At 39.9% G+C, this 18768-nt stretch overlaps 3 protein-coding genes across 3 annotated transcripts in view; 1 reads left to right on the top strand and 2 right to left on the bottom strand.

Annotated features, from left to right (window-relative positions):
• dchs2 (dachsous cadherin-related 2) overlaps nucleotides 1-5625 on the bottom strand; it is a 38696-nt gene extending 33071 nt beyond the window's left edge. The window contains exons 1-3 of the mRNA XM_023293766.3: nucleotides 3556-5625; nucleotides 621-812; nucleotides 268-499 (exon numbers count right to left, since the gene is read on the bottom strand). Of these exons, the coding sequence (XP_023149534.2) occupies nucleotides 268-499; nucleotides 621-812; nucleotides 3556-5301 (2170 nt within the window). The 5' untranslated portion in view covers nucleotides 5302-5625. The remainder of the gene's footprint in view (nucleotides 1-267; nucleotides 500-620; nucleotides 813-3555) is intronic.
• An 835-nt stretch (nucleotides 5626-6460) lies between these two features.
• On the top strand, nucleotides 6461-9428 carry LOC118469156 (uncharacterized). Its single transcript, XM_055009942.1, has 5 exons — nucleotides 6461-7156; nucleotides 7224-7424; nucleotides 7635-7840; nucleotides 8757-8897; nucleotides 9071-9428. The coding sequence occupies exons 1-5, from the start codon at nucleotides 7020-7022 to the stop codon at nucleotides 9277-9279; spliced, it is 894 nt and encodes a 297-aa protein (XP_054865917.1). The 5' UTR covers nucleotides 6461-7019; the 3' UTR covers nucleotides 9280-9428.
• On the bottom strand, nucleotides 8909-16116 carry plrg1 (pleiotropic regulator 1). The gene is made up of 15 exons (XM_023293590.3): nucleotides 15978-16116; nucleotides 15659-15765; nucleotides 13257-13393; nucleotides 12993-13046; nucleotides 12815-12908; nucleotides 12614-12704; nucleotides 12429-12527; nucleotides 12236-12328; nucleotides 11557-11706; nucleotides 11357-11458; nucleotides 10864-10966; nucleotides 10643-10751; nucleotides 9881-10020; nucleotides 9569-9762; nucleotides 8909-9482 (listed from the first exon to the last, which is right to left on the bottom strand). Exons 1-15 carry the CDS (start codon nucleotides 15984-15986, stop codon nucleotides 9423-9425), a joined length of 1542 nt encoding a protein of 513 aa, XP_023149358.2. The 5' UTR covers nucleotides 15987-16116; the 3' UTR covers nucleotides 8909-9422.
• Between the last annotated feature and the right edge of the window lie 2652 nt (nucleotides 16117-18768).

The raw sequence follows: 18768 nt of genomic DNA, 5'->3' as shown, positions 1-18768 counted from the left end.
GTCAAACTAAAACTGTATTTTGTGTTTTGTGTGTTATCTCTGTCTAATATTCAATTAATATAAATGTAGTTTGATGATCTGGAACATTTAAGTGTGAGAAATATACAAAAAATAGAAGATTTCTATTTCTATTTAAATACAGTTTGAAACTCCAGTTGATGCCAAAATTAAGACTGTAACAACTTTCTGCTACTTGGAAAACAAACAAGCAAAAAAACTGTCTCATTTGCAATCTTACATGTATACCTACATTTCTTACACCCCCACCTGTTTGTCTGTCCAGTGCAAACAAGCCGGACATGTCTCCAGGGAGGAGATCGTAGGTGACCTGCCCAAACCGGCCAGAATCTCGGTCCGTAGCGATGACGTTGACGATTTCTGTTCCCGGCCGTGCGTGACTGCTGACGCTGACGGTGTACTCTTCAGGGTTGAACACCGGGATGTTATCATTCAAGTCCTCGATCTCAATGTGCACGTAGGTTTGAGCACTCAGGCCTCCCTGAATTGGAGTGAAGAGAATTTTATTAGGAACCAGGATGAAGAGAAGCTGTAATTTGTGAGGCCGACTTGATTTGCATTAGTGCGTCAGAGGTAACTGGTCATGATAAAAGCCCACTCACTGGATCTTCAGCTTTGATCAGAATGTCGTGCACCGTCTGTCCAGCATCTCGATCGATATCCTGCGACACACACAGCTCTCCTGTGTTTGGGTGGATTTGGAAGAGAGGATGTTTGTCTTGTTGGTCAAAGCCGTCAGACAGAGAGTAGAGCAAAGCACCAAACTCAGGGCTGTCTGCATCTGTGGCAACAACCTGAAAACAAGAGAAACACACGGATGAAGCTTAGATAGAGCACGTATGAGCGTTTATTCATCTAGAACAGGGGTATCAAACATATGGCCTGCCGGAGGACTTTGCAAAGGGTAAAAATTACAGAGAAGACATTAACTGCAAATTGTAAATTTGTAAAACTGTAAATTTAAAATAATCTCTAGATCTTGACAAGTTGTTTTGACCACAAAGTAAAATACTGTATCGTTTAGTTCCAGATATCTGTGACTGAATGTTTTGTGCCTTGGTAGATACTCTGTGATCTGTAAGTTGTAATATGTAATTGATAAACTGAGGCATAACATTGTTGAAATTTAACCTTTTTTTCAGGTTGTTTATGATGTTTCGTAAAATAAATAAATAAATAAATAAATTGTTCATTAAATGTGAACATTTTCAGAATGTACTTTTTTGCACTAAAACAAAGAGAAACATTTGGAGTTGTGGTTATTTATAGGTTTTTATGCTGTGATTTTACTGGTCAGGCCTACTTGAGATCAAATTGGGCTGAACATGGCCCCTGAACTAATCTTTTTCACACATCTATGAGGAAAAAAATGGAGAAAAATACAACTGGAGATTTTATATCATTTTTTTTTGTTAGTGAAAAGTGATCTAATCATGCATGTGTATAGATAAATGTAGTAATAATAATATTAAATTAAATGTCTGACAAGGGTCATTATACTACAAAATATACCATATAGCTGGAACCTTGACTAATCGCTTCAATTCTCAAAATAACTAACTGCCAGTTTAATCTGTTGATTAATCATTTGAGCTCTGCAGTTCCATCCATATGTAAATGTTTGAACTAATATTTTATTTTTGTCTCTGTCACTCACACTGACTATACATATTCTTCACTAAAACAAACAGTTTTTGCAGTTTTTCGTGTACATTTATCACATGATTCCTTGCAACCGAGCTGTGGTGACACATTGAAGTAACTGTCAGTTTGTAACCTTTGTAGTACCCATGAATCATAATGCTGGTCTTGTTCTGTCACAGAAGGTCAACATAATAAAAGTGTAAAAATTCCCCACAATCAAAGGGCGAGGATTATCACCTACGTGGAAAACGTCGGAGTAAAAACACGCCTTACATCCGGCGGAGGTCCTTTCATGTTCGACTGACAAGAGGCACATTTGACAGATAGAGCGCTCACTTTCCAGTCATAAAGATGATATGATCTCAGAGTTTATAACCTTTGATCACAGGAAGTTTTAGAGCTGCGGGTCAAGGTCTGGTTAGACATGTAGCACAGCCAACGTGTTTCTGAACTAATTCTGGGAAAACAGTACATCTATTTAAAATAAACATGAAAGTAAGACGGGTTTGTCATCTGTCTCCATGTCGAGACTTTCTCAGTTAGTCATATCACTTCTCTACCTCCTGATTCTTACATATTAGCATCTATTGTGGCTGATTTCTTCACTTTACTGAAGCTGCTTTGAATTTGCAGAGAGCTGACTTGACAGCGACAGGCTGTTGCTCCTCTGGTGATTAGGATAAACTTTTAGTTCTTGGTAAATATCAAGAATGTTTGCAGAAAACGCACCGTTGAAAAGGCTTCTCTTGTGGTGAGCTGGTGCCAGGCTGCAGCAGTGCCGTACCAGGCATCACAACTGTCATACTAAAGCCTCAGTACTGAAATGAAGGCTCCATGTAGTGCGTGTTCGGGAGGAACACTGATGCCTTTGTGCAAACAGACTGAAGCTACTTTTGTGTTATGAGATTGCAAGTCAGAGAGTATGAGGCGGTGGACTTTCACAGTGAGGACTCCTTTAACTGAGCAGCATCTTTTTAGTAAACGACAGTTGATCTATAACTGAGAAGAGTCACTGGATTGTGGGTGAATGTGTCAGTGCCTACTTGTGTTCTTGTAAAGTGCATATGTAAATGTTTTTATCGCTTCCCAGACTGTTATATTTTAACCTTTATACCTGCATTTCACATAAGGTTGGAAAGGTTGAAGAATCAGAGGAAATAAACTCTGACTTGTGTGGCTACTACAAAATACATAACATATTTTTAAATTTGAAAACATCCAATCAACGTGTTTTTTATATTATATATAAAATGAGATGCCTATTTTGCCACCTTACATCATCCACTACTTCAAGCTAAAGGACAAAATGTGATACAAATTTAGGAATATTCTCATTCAAAAACATCATTTTCAACAAAGGATTTTTTATTTTTTTTATCTTGTGTCAGGCCGAAAACACCTGCATTCCAGTGGCTCTGAGGTGGGCATCACTTTAACATTTCCTCAAAGCATCTTCATATTCTTTCGTGGAAAAAATGGTTTTTTGTTTGTTTGTTTTTTAAAAAGGTAAACTTTTCCAGGACAGTTTATCTAGGTGTGTGTGTGCGTGAATTCAGGTTTGGGTAGGGTTAGCGCAGGTTTTCTCAAGAAAAACAAAATAAAACTAAAAAATATGTAACGTAGTAGTGCTTTGGAATGGTACACATGGTATTTGGTGGGAAGCATCATGGCAGCATTACAGCTTCAGACTAACTGTTGATTGGTTCGAGTTGATTGTGCATTTCCTGTCAGCACTCGACTTCATAGTAACTAAAAGACAAAGTTTGCACCAAATGGCAGGTGCAGATTTCTCCCACACCTGGACCAACTGACTTTACCAGTAAGAATAGATGAGAAAAACAATTTTTGTAGTTTCTTGAGCCAACCCTTGGTACTAAATATTTTCCAACATACTTGTAAAAAGCAGCTTCCGATGTCGCTGTGTTCTGCTATGGAGACGTTGTACAGCTGCTGCTGGAACATCGGCTCGTTGTCGTTGACGTCCTCCACCAGCAGCGTGACTGTAGCTGTGGACGACAGGGCCGGTTCCCCTCCATCCACTGCCACCACCAGGAACCACACCTCCATCTGTGTCTCCCTGTCCAGAGCTGCAGCAGTGGTGACCAAGCCCGACTCTGGGTCGATGCCGATCAGGCCGTCCTGGTTGGACTTCAGGATGGAATATCTGATGTCCGAGTTGACGCCTTCGTCTGCGTCTCGGGCCTGAAGCCGGATGAGGGAGCTGCCCTGAGGAGCATCCTCAACGATGCTCACGATGTGCACGTCCTTCTCAAAGACCGGGTGGCAGTCATTTGTGTCAGAGACCTTCAGGAGGAAAACCATCTCACTGCTCAGAGGAGGGCTTCCAGAGTCTGATGCTTGGACCTTCAGTTCATACAGATCCTGCTCTTCCCTGTCTAGCTCAGAGTTCACACACAAAGCATACAGAAAATCATCCGTCTGCTTCAGGCTAAACTTCCCATCTCCTCCCTCCAGCGTGACGGTGACCTTCTCCCCCTCAAGGTCAGGGTCCGACACCGAAATCCGAGCAACATAGTCCCCAATCGCTGCTGCCTCTGAAACCACGGCGTCTCCTGTCTCACTTAGAAACAACACACTGATGCTGGGACTATTATCATTGATGTTAAGCACCTTGACGCTCACAAAGGTGCTGCTGTGCTCTGGCTGAGCTCCGTTGTCTCTCGCACTGATGATCAACTCATGAAAGGCCTGTGCCTCAAAGTCGAGCGGCTTGTTGAGGTAAACCACTCCAGTGGTTTCATTGATGGAGAAAACTTCATTCGGGTCGCTCTGCCTCCTATTGATCTCATAGGTGATTCTGCCGTTGTCACCCAAGTCGAGGTCGGTGGCCTGAACCTGACACACAGCGGACATGATGGGAGCATCCTCTCGTACTGAGGTGTGGTACTCAGTCTGGTTGAACACAGGAGGGTGGTCGTTCTCATCCAGGATGTGGATGTTCACCTGGAGAGTCCCAGTCCTGGCCGGGATCCCACCATCAAAGGCCTCAATGGTCAGGGAGTAGAAGTCTTGTGTTTCTCTGTCTAGTTTGCTACTCAGGACCAAATCCAGGCTGAGGTGGTTCTCTGATCCACTGCGATAATCCAAGTGGAACAACTCGGCCATCTCACTCTCTCTGATCATGTATCCCTGAGTGCCAAACTCTCCTTCATCCTGATCTTTGGCACCTTCCAGCTGAAACCGGCTCCCTGGTGGGCTTAACTCTGATATGTCCAACTCCACCTGCCCTGAGGGGAACACAGGTGAATGGTCGTTCACATCTTTCACCTCTATTTTCACTTTGATCATCTCTCCAGTGAGCGTGGCTGCCACGAATTCATACTTATCTCTGCTCTCTCTGTCCAGGATCACAGCCGTGGAGATGATCCCGGTGTCGGCGTCTATTTCCAGGTCTCTAAACACGTACGAGTCTCTACTCTCTGAGATGAAGAATCCAGTGCTTGGCCTGCTTAACCCCGCACCCAGATCCCCGACGATGGTTTTAGCAGGCAGACCCTCTTTAACAGACAGCGTCAGGTTGAACACCTGTCCGAGCGACTGCGCGCAAAGCAGCGACAGGACGAGCGTCCGCAGAAGCACAGCTGACGCATGCTTGCGACCCATTCCTCCTCTATACATGGCTCTGAGCTCTTTGCAAATCCAAGCTGGACTACATATTTCCCCCCGTGTCAAAGTGAAACTCCAAAATCACGTTTTAGAGCACTCTTCCAGACAAAAACGTGCCAGACGCGTGGTACATCTTTGCGCGCAGGAAAGCAGCCAGCAGTCGTTCTCCATCACAGTATTTCAGCAGCCTGTTGCGTGATTGTGGAGACTAGAAATCCAAACATCTTGCTGCGTAAATCCGCCGGACTCCTTCACACTACACGACACCTCAGAGTGACCGCACTGTGCGCACTGAACACACCTCCTGGCAGGCGGCGCGTCCCACGCTGATCGGCTCCATCTGTGGCTCTGATTGTTTAAGATTGAATTAGGCCGACAGATTACCTCCAGAGCTGCCAGGTGGCGCACTGAGTCTAACCTGTTCAAGATCCTAAAATGAGCTGGAAGTAGGAGGAAATTAAAATATAACGCGTTTTAAGACTGCACATTGAGTTTGGATAATTTGGCACTTAGTATTTCTGACTGTGGTGAAATGATTAAGAATAAATCACACATAAAGTGGTTTAATAAAGTTTTGGTCAAAGTGCACAGCGTTGATGTGGCTCCATCTGCTGGTAAAAATGAGAATTTGAACAGCACAAGATTAAGTTTATCCTGAGTTATGAGCACTGTAAATCATTTGCTTCATGTCAAAGTGAAAACAGATTTCTACAAAGTAATGCCAGTTAATTAAAAAATATAAAGCATAAAATAAGTGATTGCATAAGTATTCACATCCTTCAATGTTACTCACCTAATTTAAAACACACCAGCCAACTGGTGCTAGAAGTCAGTTAGTGAAATGGAGATCAAGAAAACTCACTGAATATCCTTTTTAGCAGTGTTAAATCTATCATTAAGAGATGGAAGACATCTGGCATGTGTAAAAACTTAGTGACTGTAAGAAAGAGAGTGAAGTATGGTGGTGGCAGCATCATGATGTGAAACATGGTGGTGGCAGCATCATGATGTGAAGCACGGTGGTGGCGGTATCATGATGTGAAACATGGTGGTGGCAGTATCATGATGTGAAACACGGTGGTGGCGGTATCATGATGTGAAACACGGTGGTGGCAGCATCATAATGTGAAGCACGGTGGTGGCGGTATCATGATGTGAAACATGGTGGTGGCAGTATCATGATGTGAAACACGGTGGTGGCGGTATCATGATGTGAAACACGGTGGTGGCAGCATCATGATGTGAAGCACGGTGGTGGCGGCATCATGCTGTGGGAAAGCTTCTCAACAGCAAGCCAAAGAAGGAGTGTGTTTTATCATTAATTTTAATTTTACATACAGTGCTACTGTAACATATAGAATCATTATATATATATATTTTTAAATAATTTAAATAAGTCCAGTAAATGTTTTTTTTAACAAAGTTTTCAAGATCAATCCAAGTTATTCTGCAATAAATACAAATAAAGGTTAGTTGGGAGACACAAAAATTAGACTAAAAACTTCTTCCTTTACATTTTTAGGGGACAAAGTATAGAGACCTTGTTATTATGGACCTTTTGTTGGTTCTGCATGACTGGTGCAAGCAGACAATGTAACCAAGCAACCAGTGTTACCTGAGCTGCACACCTGAGTAAACAAGCAGTACAGCAACCAACTCTCCCTTTTCTGGGTTAGTTTGCTCAGGGTCACAGGAATATTTTGTCATCCATTTATAAGTTAAAAAAAAAAATGTCATCTCACATTATGCTCTCCTACCAGTGGGATGATCAGGCTCTTGTGAAAAAGATATACGACCGTCTGAAAGATGACGGCCTGCCAGTGTGGATGGATATCGAAGGAGGGGTGACGGGGAACATCAACGACGCGTGAGTACAAACTTATCTCCCGTTATAACTGACAGGATAAAAACTGAAGCTGTTGGTGTGTCGTCAGGATGGCTGCAGGGGTGGAGGAGGCTGCCGTGATTTGCCCGTTCATGACTCCGGCTTACCAAGCCTCCCGCAGCTGTAAGAAGGAGCTCAGCTATGCAGACACCAGGGAGGTGGTTATTGTGCCGGTCATGCTGACCAACAACTGGGAAGCCAGCGAGTGGCTGGGGCTGATCACTGCAGGCCTGCTGTGGGTGGACTTCAGGTGAGGAGACCTTTAAAAGAGGTCACAGTTTTAAACCAGTTCATGTCCTTGGATGTCTAGAGGAATATATTCCTCAATCTCAGTATTCTGGGTGACTTTCTTCGGTCTGTAAGAAAAAGAACAGGGTTGTCAGATGTTCTTGTTGCCCGATACAGAAACTCACTTTAAACGTGTCAGTTTAACTTACGGTGGTGTCGTTATCTCGTCTAGAAATGCAGAAGAAGATGAAGAGCAGTTTGAGACGTGTCTCCGGTCTCTGGAGGAGGAGATCATGTTTAATGCCGGTCACCTCCTGGCAGATGAAGAACCTCCAACAGAGGCGGTGGACCAACCACAACCAGCAAAACCCAGTCTGAAGAAGAAACCTGGCCGAGGCTTTCGTCACGCTCTGTCAAAGCTCTACATCCAGGACTCAGGTAGACGCAGATGCAAAACACTAAGAACCAAATTACCACTGACCCATTTCACTTTAATAAACTGTCCATTTAACCAAATTTTAAAACATCTTTCTCACTTGACAGTTGTGAAGATTTGGACTGAGGGTCCTTGAAGACATTTAATGGTTATGAAAGAATAAATATCAGCTGTAAAGAGAAACTAAATTTGGTTTGGTTTGATGAGAAAAACCTAAAATGGTGCATTTTTGTCAAGAATAGAGAACAAGAAACTTTAAGAGCAATAGTAGTGGAGGAAGCATCACAGAAAACACTGTTAATAGAATCTGTTAAAAGTACAAATCCTGCTTTGACTTAAATAAAAGTCTGTATGTATGCTCACAAAAATTTACTCAATGCAGATTAAAAAAAATCCCTTGTGACTTCAGTGCGTTTAGTTATTTACATTCAAATGCATTAGAGTAAATAGTAAATCACTACAGTACTATTACTCTTTTTAACCAATGTATCAATTTAAAAGCAGGATTGTACTGGTGTGATTGATTCAGGTGGAGCTTGTTTTGGAAAAAAAAAAAATCATATCATGTATGTAGTTTCCATTGTCAGCCAAATAGTATGGTGGTGATTTTAAAAAAAGACATTTTTAGTAAAACTTTTACTGGAATCTTTGTCAAAAATAGGCTCAAAAATTAAACCAGATCTTCCAAACAATATGCTGGCAAATGTCTTCATGGACTTTTTGCTTGGTTGAAACTCGAAGCACTGGAGCAATATTTGTCAGGTGTTTTGGTAAAGTCTGTCTTCTCTCTGCAAATCTTTTAAACTCAAAGCACTCCTGATATTTGCGCACTGAAACCTAGCTGTTGTTAACAATTAGCTTTAGCTTAAACTTGTGTATAACAGCAACAGGATCAAGTTTCTTGTGTTCAACTCTCAGGTGAGCAGACAATAGAGCCAACTGGTGACAGCAGAAACACAGTGGAGCTCAGTGAGACGGCTGGAGATCAGAGCTACTGGGAGGAGATTAAAGGTGACGGCTGTAAGTACTACAGGAGCATCGTCACCAACAGATACCTCGGTAAGCAAATATGTGAAAAGTGTGGTCTTTATTAAAATGGAGCAAAATAAAGGTCACATTCCAGGCCAGAAACAAGTTTGTTTTCATGTCTGTACTACTGGCAATTCTATGGAGTCCTTACAAAAGAATCTTTTGAAATTATTTCTTGACGTACTTTGTCTCTCCTGCTGCAGGGTTTGATCCCAGCAGCAACCAGGTCCACTCTGAAGGTCGTCCTTCTCCAAATGAAGAGTGGCTTCTGCTGGTGGACCAGACAGAGCAGAACCACCAGAGAGCCGTCGTCATCAAGCACAAACGCTCCGGGAGCTTCCTGGCAGTCCAAAACGGCAGCTTTACTGGACTAACGTTGTACAACGAGGGCTGCAAATGGTTTTTGGAGTAAAGCAGACAAACAAGATGTGGGCGCTTCTGCCAAAGATAGTTGAGGGAAAGTTTGCTTGATAAAAAAGCACGAGCAAGAAGTTGGTAGAAATAAAATTCAAGATTGGTACTGTGACAAGAGGAAAATAATAAAAAGAAAAGTCTTCAGAATCTTTTTCTCTTGAGGATTTCTGGTTTCCAGTTGACTGGGTGACTTTCTTCGGTCTGTAAGAAAAAGAGAACAGGGTTGTCAAATGATGTTTTTGCTGCCTGATACAGAAACTCACTTTAAATGTGACAGTTTAACCCACAGCGGTGTCGTCCTCTTTGTAAACTTTAATGGTCTTGTCAGCCTCTGTGGTGATCAGTCGGCTTTCTGAATGGTCGAACACGCAGGAGAAGATTCCTGACTCACTGTCCAGAGATCCAGGCTGAACAGCTGCATGGATTCTCTGGAAGTTGTAGCCCGTCCTCCAGTCCCACATGTGGATGGTTCCGTTGTCAGCTACAGAGTGAGAAAATAACACGAATGATGAACCAGTGTCTGAGCTCAACGTGCTTCTAATCTTATAAAGGTGAACATACACCTTAATAAAAATAATACACAAATTGGACATTATTACCTCCAGACACCAACACGCCATCAGAGTTAACAGCCAGAGTGTTGATAATGGCGTTGTGACCTGACAGATTCTGGATGAAGTTGCCATCTGGAAACATCCACTGCTTGATGTTATCAGCAGATCCAGAAGCAAATGTGTATCTGGAAAACACACAGTACAAGAACAACATCTCATGAATTAAGGCCACATTTTTTATTTGTAGTAATACTTACAGCAGTATTATAACCCCTAGGCTCAGACGTAACCCTATTTCTAATAAATACTATTATTATTAACTTTTACTTAACGACGAGAAATCCCATTGAGATTAAAAAAAAAATGCTTTTTCAAGGAAGTACACAGGTTAAACACAATTAAAATATTAGCAAAAAACAAATAATAAAGACTCAATTTACAAGCAAATCAAGAAAAACAAGTGCATGTTGTGGGCTCTACTGCTCAACTACTGACACCTAAGTAAGAACAAATGCATTTATCTGCATTATCAACTTAACATCAAATGTTTTTGGTTAATCTATAGAAGTCCAAAAAAAGCCAAATGCCTATCCCAGTTTTCCAGAGTCCATGATGTCTTCACAGTGCTTACATTGCCATAATAACTTTCTACACAATTCTAATTTGCATCCTAGTTTTAAGCTTAATAGTGCTTAAACTTAGTGCATTAGCAAAACATTCAGGCAGTAAGCAAGTCATAAAATTTATTTTTTGGAAGATAAATTTATTTTTAGCTGTCAGTACTGTGTTTTATGAAACACTACATACTGTCTGGGGTGCAGCACCAGAGTCCGGACAGACTTCTTGTGGTTGGTCAGAGTTGCTCTGGTTTTTCCAGCGATCAGATCCCACAGCCTGATGGTTGAATCGTGACTGCCTATGAAAATAAATTAGAGTAGAAAGATAACTACCAGGCTACAACTTCACAGTAAGCACAGCCATATTCAGGGATTCTGCCCAGTATTTTGATGAAATTAAAATATCTTTACCGGTGATAATCTGTGGTTCTGCTGCCTGACATCTCACTGTGGCCACAGTGTTGGTGTGACCAGTTAGCGTGTGCACATTAGCTTTGGTCCTGATGTCCCACACCTGCATGAACAGGGAGGAAAACTAGTTAGTCTAATTTAAGTATTCAACATCTGGCAGACAGATCGTCCCTCCATATGACATATAACATCATACCTTATTGCTTGTAGAGATTAAACTAAACAAGCTACTTGGTTGAAGACACCTCCACAGTTCCTCTTTCTTAGACTGGGAGATACTAATGCTATTTAAACTTGAATGCACACTGCATAAACCAACAACAGTTTAAATCCTTATGGCCTTATTTCAAATGCTTGGTCCATTCATACAACAGCAGCAGGTCTCAAACTGGATAAAACTATAAAAATATGACAGAAATTGTTGATGTCGACAATGAAAAAAAGTTGACCTATTATGACATCTCTACATTTGACATATAGACTACGAGCTTACCCTTGCTGTGGCGTCCCTGCTGCACGTCACCAACACATCGATGGTTGGATGTAGATCCAAATCATACACAGCACTGAGATGTCCATGGTAGTGCCTGATTACCTAAAACACAGAATTCCAAAATACCACAACTGAAAAAAATCGCCCTCTGTGACGCCCTCTCAATAACCTCCACTAACAAACTCATGTAGATGACATACCTTGTTGTACTCCAGATCCCAACATTTGACCTGCTTGTCTTCCCCACAGGAGAAGAGGTAAGGGCTGCGGCTGCTGACTGCCACACCACGCACTGTACTGATGTGTCCGGTCAGAGAGAGTTTCAGCTTTCCACTGGCCAGGTCCCAGATCTGTCAAGACAATCAGCCTTCAAGTCACATTAAGATCATTATGCAATACTCCCAGAAATAGTCTCTCCAGGGTGCCACCTTGAGGTGAAAGTTACAGCTGTAGATAATGAAAAAATAACCTAAAATATCTGATATGTGACCGTTAACATCAGTGTATTAAAGTTGCTATCAACCACTCTTGCATGTGTGAACCTACACAGAACACACTGGAGTAAATGGATTAAACAAAAGCAGGGTGAGATCAAGAAAAGTCCTAATCAGAGACTTAAGGTTGTTAACATTTAAACAAAGATCACTGCATGTCAGATGAGCCAACTTCAAATGCTGATGAAGACTGTTTGATGCAGCTTAAAGCTCTGGAGATTAAAAGTAATTCTAAAAACTAGTTAACTGCACAAATATCAAACACACATCAATATAATCAAAGAAAAATGCCTCTTTATAGCAATTATTTTGCTACTAAATAGACAGAATAATTAATCCATGATGTTACTGAGATATAAAACTGTTATTTATTAGCTTGACTCACCTTTATAGTTCTATCAGCTGACCCTGTGACAAACCACTGATTTCCAGGCTCCACAGCGATGGACCTCACCCAGCCAAGATGACCACTGATGACCTATCAGACAAAACACACCACAGTTATTAATAACACCAGACATTTCCCAAATGCATCCCTCCTGTACAACAGAGGAGAAGTTAAAATGAAGTGTTGTTACCCGAAATAGTTTCCACGGTGGATGCCACTGAGGTTTGGGCATTGTTGGTGCTCTCCTCATTAGTGCCGAATTTCTGGTCCCACCTCCTTCCATGAGTGACTGGAATAAACACATTAATTATGAGGACTGCAGCTTTTCCAGGCAATTATCAGCATGAATTAACGTGGAAATACACTGCGACCTACCACTACAGACGACTGAGGGTGAACTCTCTCTGCTCCTCCTGCATGTCGATGGATGTCAGCAACACTGGCTGCAGTGCGACTGGCTTCCTGCCTAAAAATGCAAAACAGAGCAGGCATGGTTTAAATGTGAATAAATTGTATTATTCGCTTTGGACTACCAATAACTTCATCAACTTCGACCACGTGTGGGGAAAAGTTTACCGAGCTTGTGAGGGTGGTAAAGCCAACGCCATGGAGTGCACTCCTCCCTCGCTGGGATTCCTGTGCAGCTTTGTGTCAGCAGTCAATGCCACTCCTGTTGAGTGAAAGTTACTGGTGTCAACACAGGAACAGAGAAAAAGGCTACAATCATAAATCTGGCGTGATGAACAATAATTACCAGGTCCAGAGGGGTAAGCATGTGTCCCGGCGATCAAGTATTCTGGGTCTTCACCTAAAAGACATTATAAAAAAGACAAACACCTCAAACAGGGCAGTCTTGGAAGCTAAGTATTGAGGTAAACACAGAATCTATCTTTAAATGAGTCTAGCTGAAGAGCAACACATTTGTGGAGGCATACAAACACATTTCACATTTTTTTGCTCTTCTATTCAGCGAGTTTTAGCAGACTAATGTTGACATGCAGTGTCAGTTTCCTCCTACCTGGCTGTATGTAGCCCTGGTGGCCCTGCATGCCACCTGGAAGCTGTGAGACTCTGTCTTTTCCTTCCTTCAGGACGGGCATGTGTAAAACTGCACCGTACTCCGTTTTCAGTTTCACGCCCATCTTCACCTGGTGGCTGCAAATAAAGAAGAAAACAAAGCATTTCCCTTTAAAAATCCATAATGTACTAATTCTATCAGGTGACTGAGCTTCATATAATGATGATATGAGCTGGTCAGGTTGTTTTCTACAAAACAAAACAAAAAATGAAATAGGTTCTTGTTGTACATGTACAGAGTTTTGTACAAGCAAGATAACATTTTCTCTCGTGGAATTTGTAACTTATCATTAAAATACTAATGTAAATTCAAATTAAGATTCCATTTTATGCGTTACTCAGCTTGTCTGTTTGTGGTTATATAAATTCAATGTCTGACAAATGAATGTATTTCAGAGCAGCAATCAACAGAAAATTAACCTTCAGCTATTATTCATCATTTCAGTGATTTAAAAGTTACAGCTTTATAAACATATTTTATGCTGATACTTTTTTACACACGATAGTAAACTTAGAATCTCTGGACTGTTGGAGACAGACAAAAGAAATACAAGGGTCCTGTAATAAATCCTCTGTCGATGGAGGTTAGATTGTCCAGTGTTTGCTCAGTTGTAGAGAAGTGCAGATTCCACTGTGTGCGGATTTTGGAGGCTGTAGTTTATAGTGAAATTATTTCTGTTTAGCCCACAGTTGGTGAAATAACTTATAATATTAGTGCTATATGATATATCAAATCGGTATTGACACAACAATGTGCAACTGTGATATCATAGGAAGTGCAATACAATGTTTTTGCTGCTTGATACAAAAAGAAAAGTTGCACAGTTCTCATTTTGTATATCTAATCCACAAAAAAAGTCTGTCTGATGGAACATAGTTTACTCTGATTTAATGATTCTTGGACACACTGATTTTTAACCTCATTTACAAGACATAGTTTGTTGACATGCAGGCTCCACATGTGCACAGCAAAATGAGAGGAGCAGTAAACCACTGAAGAGAAAGATTTGGTTAAAAAAAGAAAAGCGACATCAGTTATACGGAAATGTTTTGGCTACAGAAAGAATGATGCTGACCAGAAACAGGTGGTCTGTCGGTAGCGTCTTGTATTTGATGCCACCACACGAGGCAACAGGACTAATTTGTTTGACCATTTAAATTAGGACCACAAATATTTCTGATGATTTTGCCCGTGTTACACCATATGCAAAAGGTCCTAGACAGCAGAGTGAAGTCACCGATACAATAAGTTTGTATCTCACAAAAGTCAGGATACCAGAAGGTTTTAAAATTTGGATCAAGTGGTCATTCACCTATTTTACGCAAGTTGACATTCGAGAGCTGTGTGAAAAATCCAAGCCACAAAAAAAAAAAACAAAAAAAAAAACAAAAAAAAAAACGGGGCTGTCACAAAGAGAATATTATGCAGCGACAACGGACTTGTGGTCCTGCCAGACAAAAGAGCTTCATGTGTGCCTCATCAACAACAAGATTAATGAAGGTTAACAACTGAAAAGTCGTCGTCTGCAAATGACATTTTCGCGCGAACGGTTGCAGCCCCAAACAACTGGACCAGGCTCCAGGGTTTTGCTCAGATTGCATCTTGCAGTTGGTAAGTTATACTCAAGGTACAGTACTACACATTTTTCCAAATCGCAATACATGTACCTAAAAAAAACATACTAATGCAACGTCAGATGTCTCCAATATCATGCATCCATTGTCAGTATAATGCAAAACAAGTCCACAGCACTACAAACAGCCGACAAAGTGATTCATTAGTTTAATTACAAACTGAACATCATCATCACCTTTATGAAATTTATCATAAGGCGGAAATAGTCACAGCAAAAGATACCTAATAAACTGGCACATAAAAGCATGTCATCGTTTGACTGTCCTCATCCATGCTGTCATAACTATTTTTAAGGATATCGCTCTGCTTTTTTTTTTCCAAAAAGAATACCCTTATCAGCTAGTTATCTTGCAAGCATAATCACTCTTTCATCATTTGATCATAAATTACAAATAAATACGCAGTAATGTCCAGAGAGCATTGACCAAATTATGTTGAATACTTCTCTGTACATTCCTCTTTATTGCAGGACTTGAAAACCCCAATCTGCTACTAGATATATCTCTATAGCCTATTTGAGTAACTTGTTAATAGTCATGAAAACAGAAATACAGACATATTTACTGCTTCTCTGACCACACAATGGAACCCACAGCTAACAAGATCTGGTCTGGATTAACACTGAACACCTGGCGCTAGTAATCCTTGCATGTTTTAGTAAATACATGGGACAAAAAAGCTGTGGTTTAGGTAATAATGTGAGTTACCTTTCATCATCCAGTGAGACGGACTTGGCGTGGTCGGACACAAACATATCATGAGTCCTTTTCAAAGACCTGAAGACCAAAGTGTGGACCGAATGCTTCTGGACTTCCTGTAAAAGAGAATAGTCAAGTTTAAAAACATGGAATTTAATTGATAAAAAGACAACAGCTGATCTTATTCTTCAATGTGAGATATACAAACAACAAAATGCTAAACGTATATGGTTCCAGTAATTAGCCTGGCCCGGCAGTGTGATCGTTAAGCTAGCGTCTGAGCGGGAGTGAAGAAAAGAAACCCAAAAGACTTCAAACATCGCCTTACCTCCGTCATTGTTTTGGTGAATATTGATTTTCTGCCGAATGTGAAGAAATGTATGTGTTTTAAGTGAATATAGCTTCGGACTGGACAAAATATCACACATGCAAACACATTCCCACCGCTACAAATTAGCGACCGGAAACCCCGGAAGTAAACAGGACAGAAAGCAGTTGGTGATTTGTTAGTACCTCCTAGCGGCCAGGAGGGGTACAGCATTTTTTTTTTTTTACATTTATTTTTCACTAATATCATATGAACACAGCATGTAATTAATTTTTTCCATTGGTTTTTTTGCAACATAAAGCAATAAACTATTCCAATACCACTTATCTCTACAAGAGAAGATACTTCGAAATATTCAAAGACAGGATTTCTTATTGTAAATGACAACAAGTAAAACGTATAAATAACAAAGACAATATTCTTTCAGTGGGGCAATGATAGAACTAGTTATTAAATGAAACAAAATATAATAACATTTAAAGGATCATTAGATGCAATTTTACCAGAAAGGGCAAAGGCTTTACTTCAGTGTTTTCTAGAGGATATCAGAATTGAAGTGCCTCTCTTTAAAAATCATTGAAGAATTTGATTTTGTTTTCAGTTTTTTGAAGTGTTTTTCTCAGCAAGTATCCAAAGTTCAAATCAATTCAAAAAACAGTGCATATTATTCTTTCTGGGGTTTCTTGTTTTCTTTTTTTTGTGTTAAATAGCTTTTTTGTGCATGTTTTTACTTCATCAATCGTGCGTTTTTCATTGATAGGATGCTTTTTGACAGATAGATAGATAGATAGATAGATAGATAGATAGATAGATAGATAGATAGATAGATAGATAGATAGATAGATAGATAGATAGATAGATAGATAGATAGATAGATAGATAGATAGATAGATAGATAGATAGATAGATAGATAGATTAGATAGATAGATAGATAGATAGATAGATAGATAGATAGATAGATTTAAAAAAAATATTCAATTTAGGTTCCTGTGTAATTGCATTAAACCTTTAAAAATACTAAAGCAACAGAATATATGCATCTTTGGTAAGGTATTAAAATAATGAACTGTTTTAAAGATAACATAACTGCTCTGTAAGTATACATCCGTTGGGCTATTATTTATTTATTTTTAGTCTTTATTTTACCAGGTAAGATTAGTTGAGAACAATTTTTCATTTACCACGATGACCTGGCAAGAGGCCCCAGCATTCTATTGTTCTACTGGTCTATTGTAAATGTATAAAGCAATTTAAATAATCGCTGGTCAAAATAGGTGTCTGTGTACGAATCACACTATCAGACTGGGATGTGGATTAACTCGGCAGTCGAGGTTTTCTCCCCAGTTGAACAGCTAAAAATGTTTTTGTGTACATTTAACTAAATTGAACCCTTTCCTAACTCTAACTCAGATTAGAGCTTCAGTAGAAATCAACTAGGCTTCTCTTCCTTATTTGATTCTGATTTCTACTGAAGTTCCAACAATTACCAAGACCTAGACGACCGAGAATCTACAGACATAACAATAGATACAAAATTTTATCAGTTTTTCGTTAGGTAGGTAGGTACTTTATTGATCCTGAGGGAAATTGAAGAAACCAGCAACATATTAAATATACAGATTGTACAAAAATAAAACATAAGATCAGTGCACACAGCAGGTATAAAAATATAAGAAAATATAGAGGCATAATTATGTACAGAATGTATATACTAAAGCTAAAAGACTGTGTAGATGGTGACAGACAAATAGAAATCAAATAAGAACAGTGGAATTAGTAATGTGCAAATAACAAGAAGTGTCCATTTAACCAACATTGTCAAATAAAGGGCAGACATAAATGTTTAGCAGCTGAAACACACTGTTCTATTCTATTCTATTCTATTCTATTCTATTCTATTCTATTCTATTCTATTCTATTCTATTCTATTCTATTCTATTCTATTCTATTCTATTCTATTCTATTCTATTCTATTCTATTCTATTCTATTCTATTCTATGTGAGGAGGAGTTGAAGAGCCACATGGCCTCAGAAAAGAAACCAGTTTGCATGCTGTGTTTGTATTTTTGTTCAGCATCACTATTTTGAATGTTTTCATACAGTAATGAACTTAAAGGGATGTAATTTGCAGTGAGTACAAGCCAAGGTTTGGTTGTCTGACCTCACCAGATCATGTTTGCCCAGTGGAGAACATTGATTAATGGTTATCCAATCCAAAAGCAGACTCAGTTGGTAAGATGAAAATGTTCCCTGCAAATTTTACTGAAATTATTATGAGACTGATCGCAAAAAACATCTTGTGCCTTTGAGGACTCTAAGAAGAGTTGGTGGCTGTACATGGCAGGGCTTTTGCCCTATTATACCTAATATCAAGTCGAGGCATTTGTTCTTTGGCACAACCATTGACCATGAGCCAGGTGGAGTTTGGACTCCATGGGATTGGAGGCGAGAGTGATGTTGCATGGGAACAAGCACTACTAGTACACAATGCAGAGTAAACAAACCGTGGACGCAAATAAACATGTCAAGCGTGACCTTCTGATAACTCAGACAAAATGAATCTCAGAAGTGATTTTAATGTTCTGAACATCCCACAGAGAATTCTTCGTACTGACAGGGTTTATCTGGGCTACTGTGTGAAAAGTGAGCATGTTTAAAACAAGTCAAAATTAGAAAGCGAGAAAAGATAGTTTAAAGTGGGAAATGTTGAAATATATATCTTATCTCGGTGATGGTCACACACATGCACTAAATATTAAAATATTTGGCTGCAAGACTAAAATATGCATC

The sequence above is a fragment of the Amphiprion ocellaris genome, chromosome 4 (assembly GCF_022539595.1).
Source record: "Amphiprion ocellaris isolate individual 3 ecotype Okinawa chromosome 4, ASM2253959v1, whole genome shotgun sequence".
In the NCBI taxonomy this organism is placed as follows: Eukaryota; Metazoa; Chordata; class Actinopteri; family Pomacentridae; genus Amphiprion; species Amphiprion ocellaris.
Note: the sequence above shows the minus strand (reverse complement) of the source record. Positions and strands in the feature narration are given on the sequence as shown.

Excerpts from the sequence above, each read along its gene's own strand:
- LOC118469156 (XM_055009942.1), top strand. The coding sequence starts at position 7,020 with ATGTCATCTCACATTATGCTCTCCTACCAGTGGGATGATCAGGCTCTT. Across the intron at positions 7,157-7,223 it reads ACGGGGAACATCAACGACGC|GATGGCTGCAGGGGTGGAGG; the intron begins GTGAGTACAAAC and ends GTGTGTCGTCAG. Across the intron at positions 7,425-7,634 it reads CTGCTGTGGGTGGACTTCAG|AAATGCAGAAGAAGATGAAG; the intron begins GTGAGGAGACCT and ends TATCTCGTCTAG.
- plrg1 (XM_023293590.3), bottom strand. Across the intron at positions 12,329-12,428 it reads CACCGTGGAAACTATTTCGG|GTCATCAGTGGTCATCTTGG; the intron begins GTAACAACACTT and ends TTTGTCTGATAG. Across the intron at positions 10,967-11,356 it reads GCAGGGACGCCACAGCAAGG|GTGTGGGACATCAGGACCAA; the intron begins GTAAGCTCGTAG and ends CTGTTCATGCAG.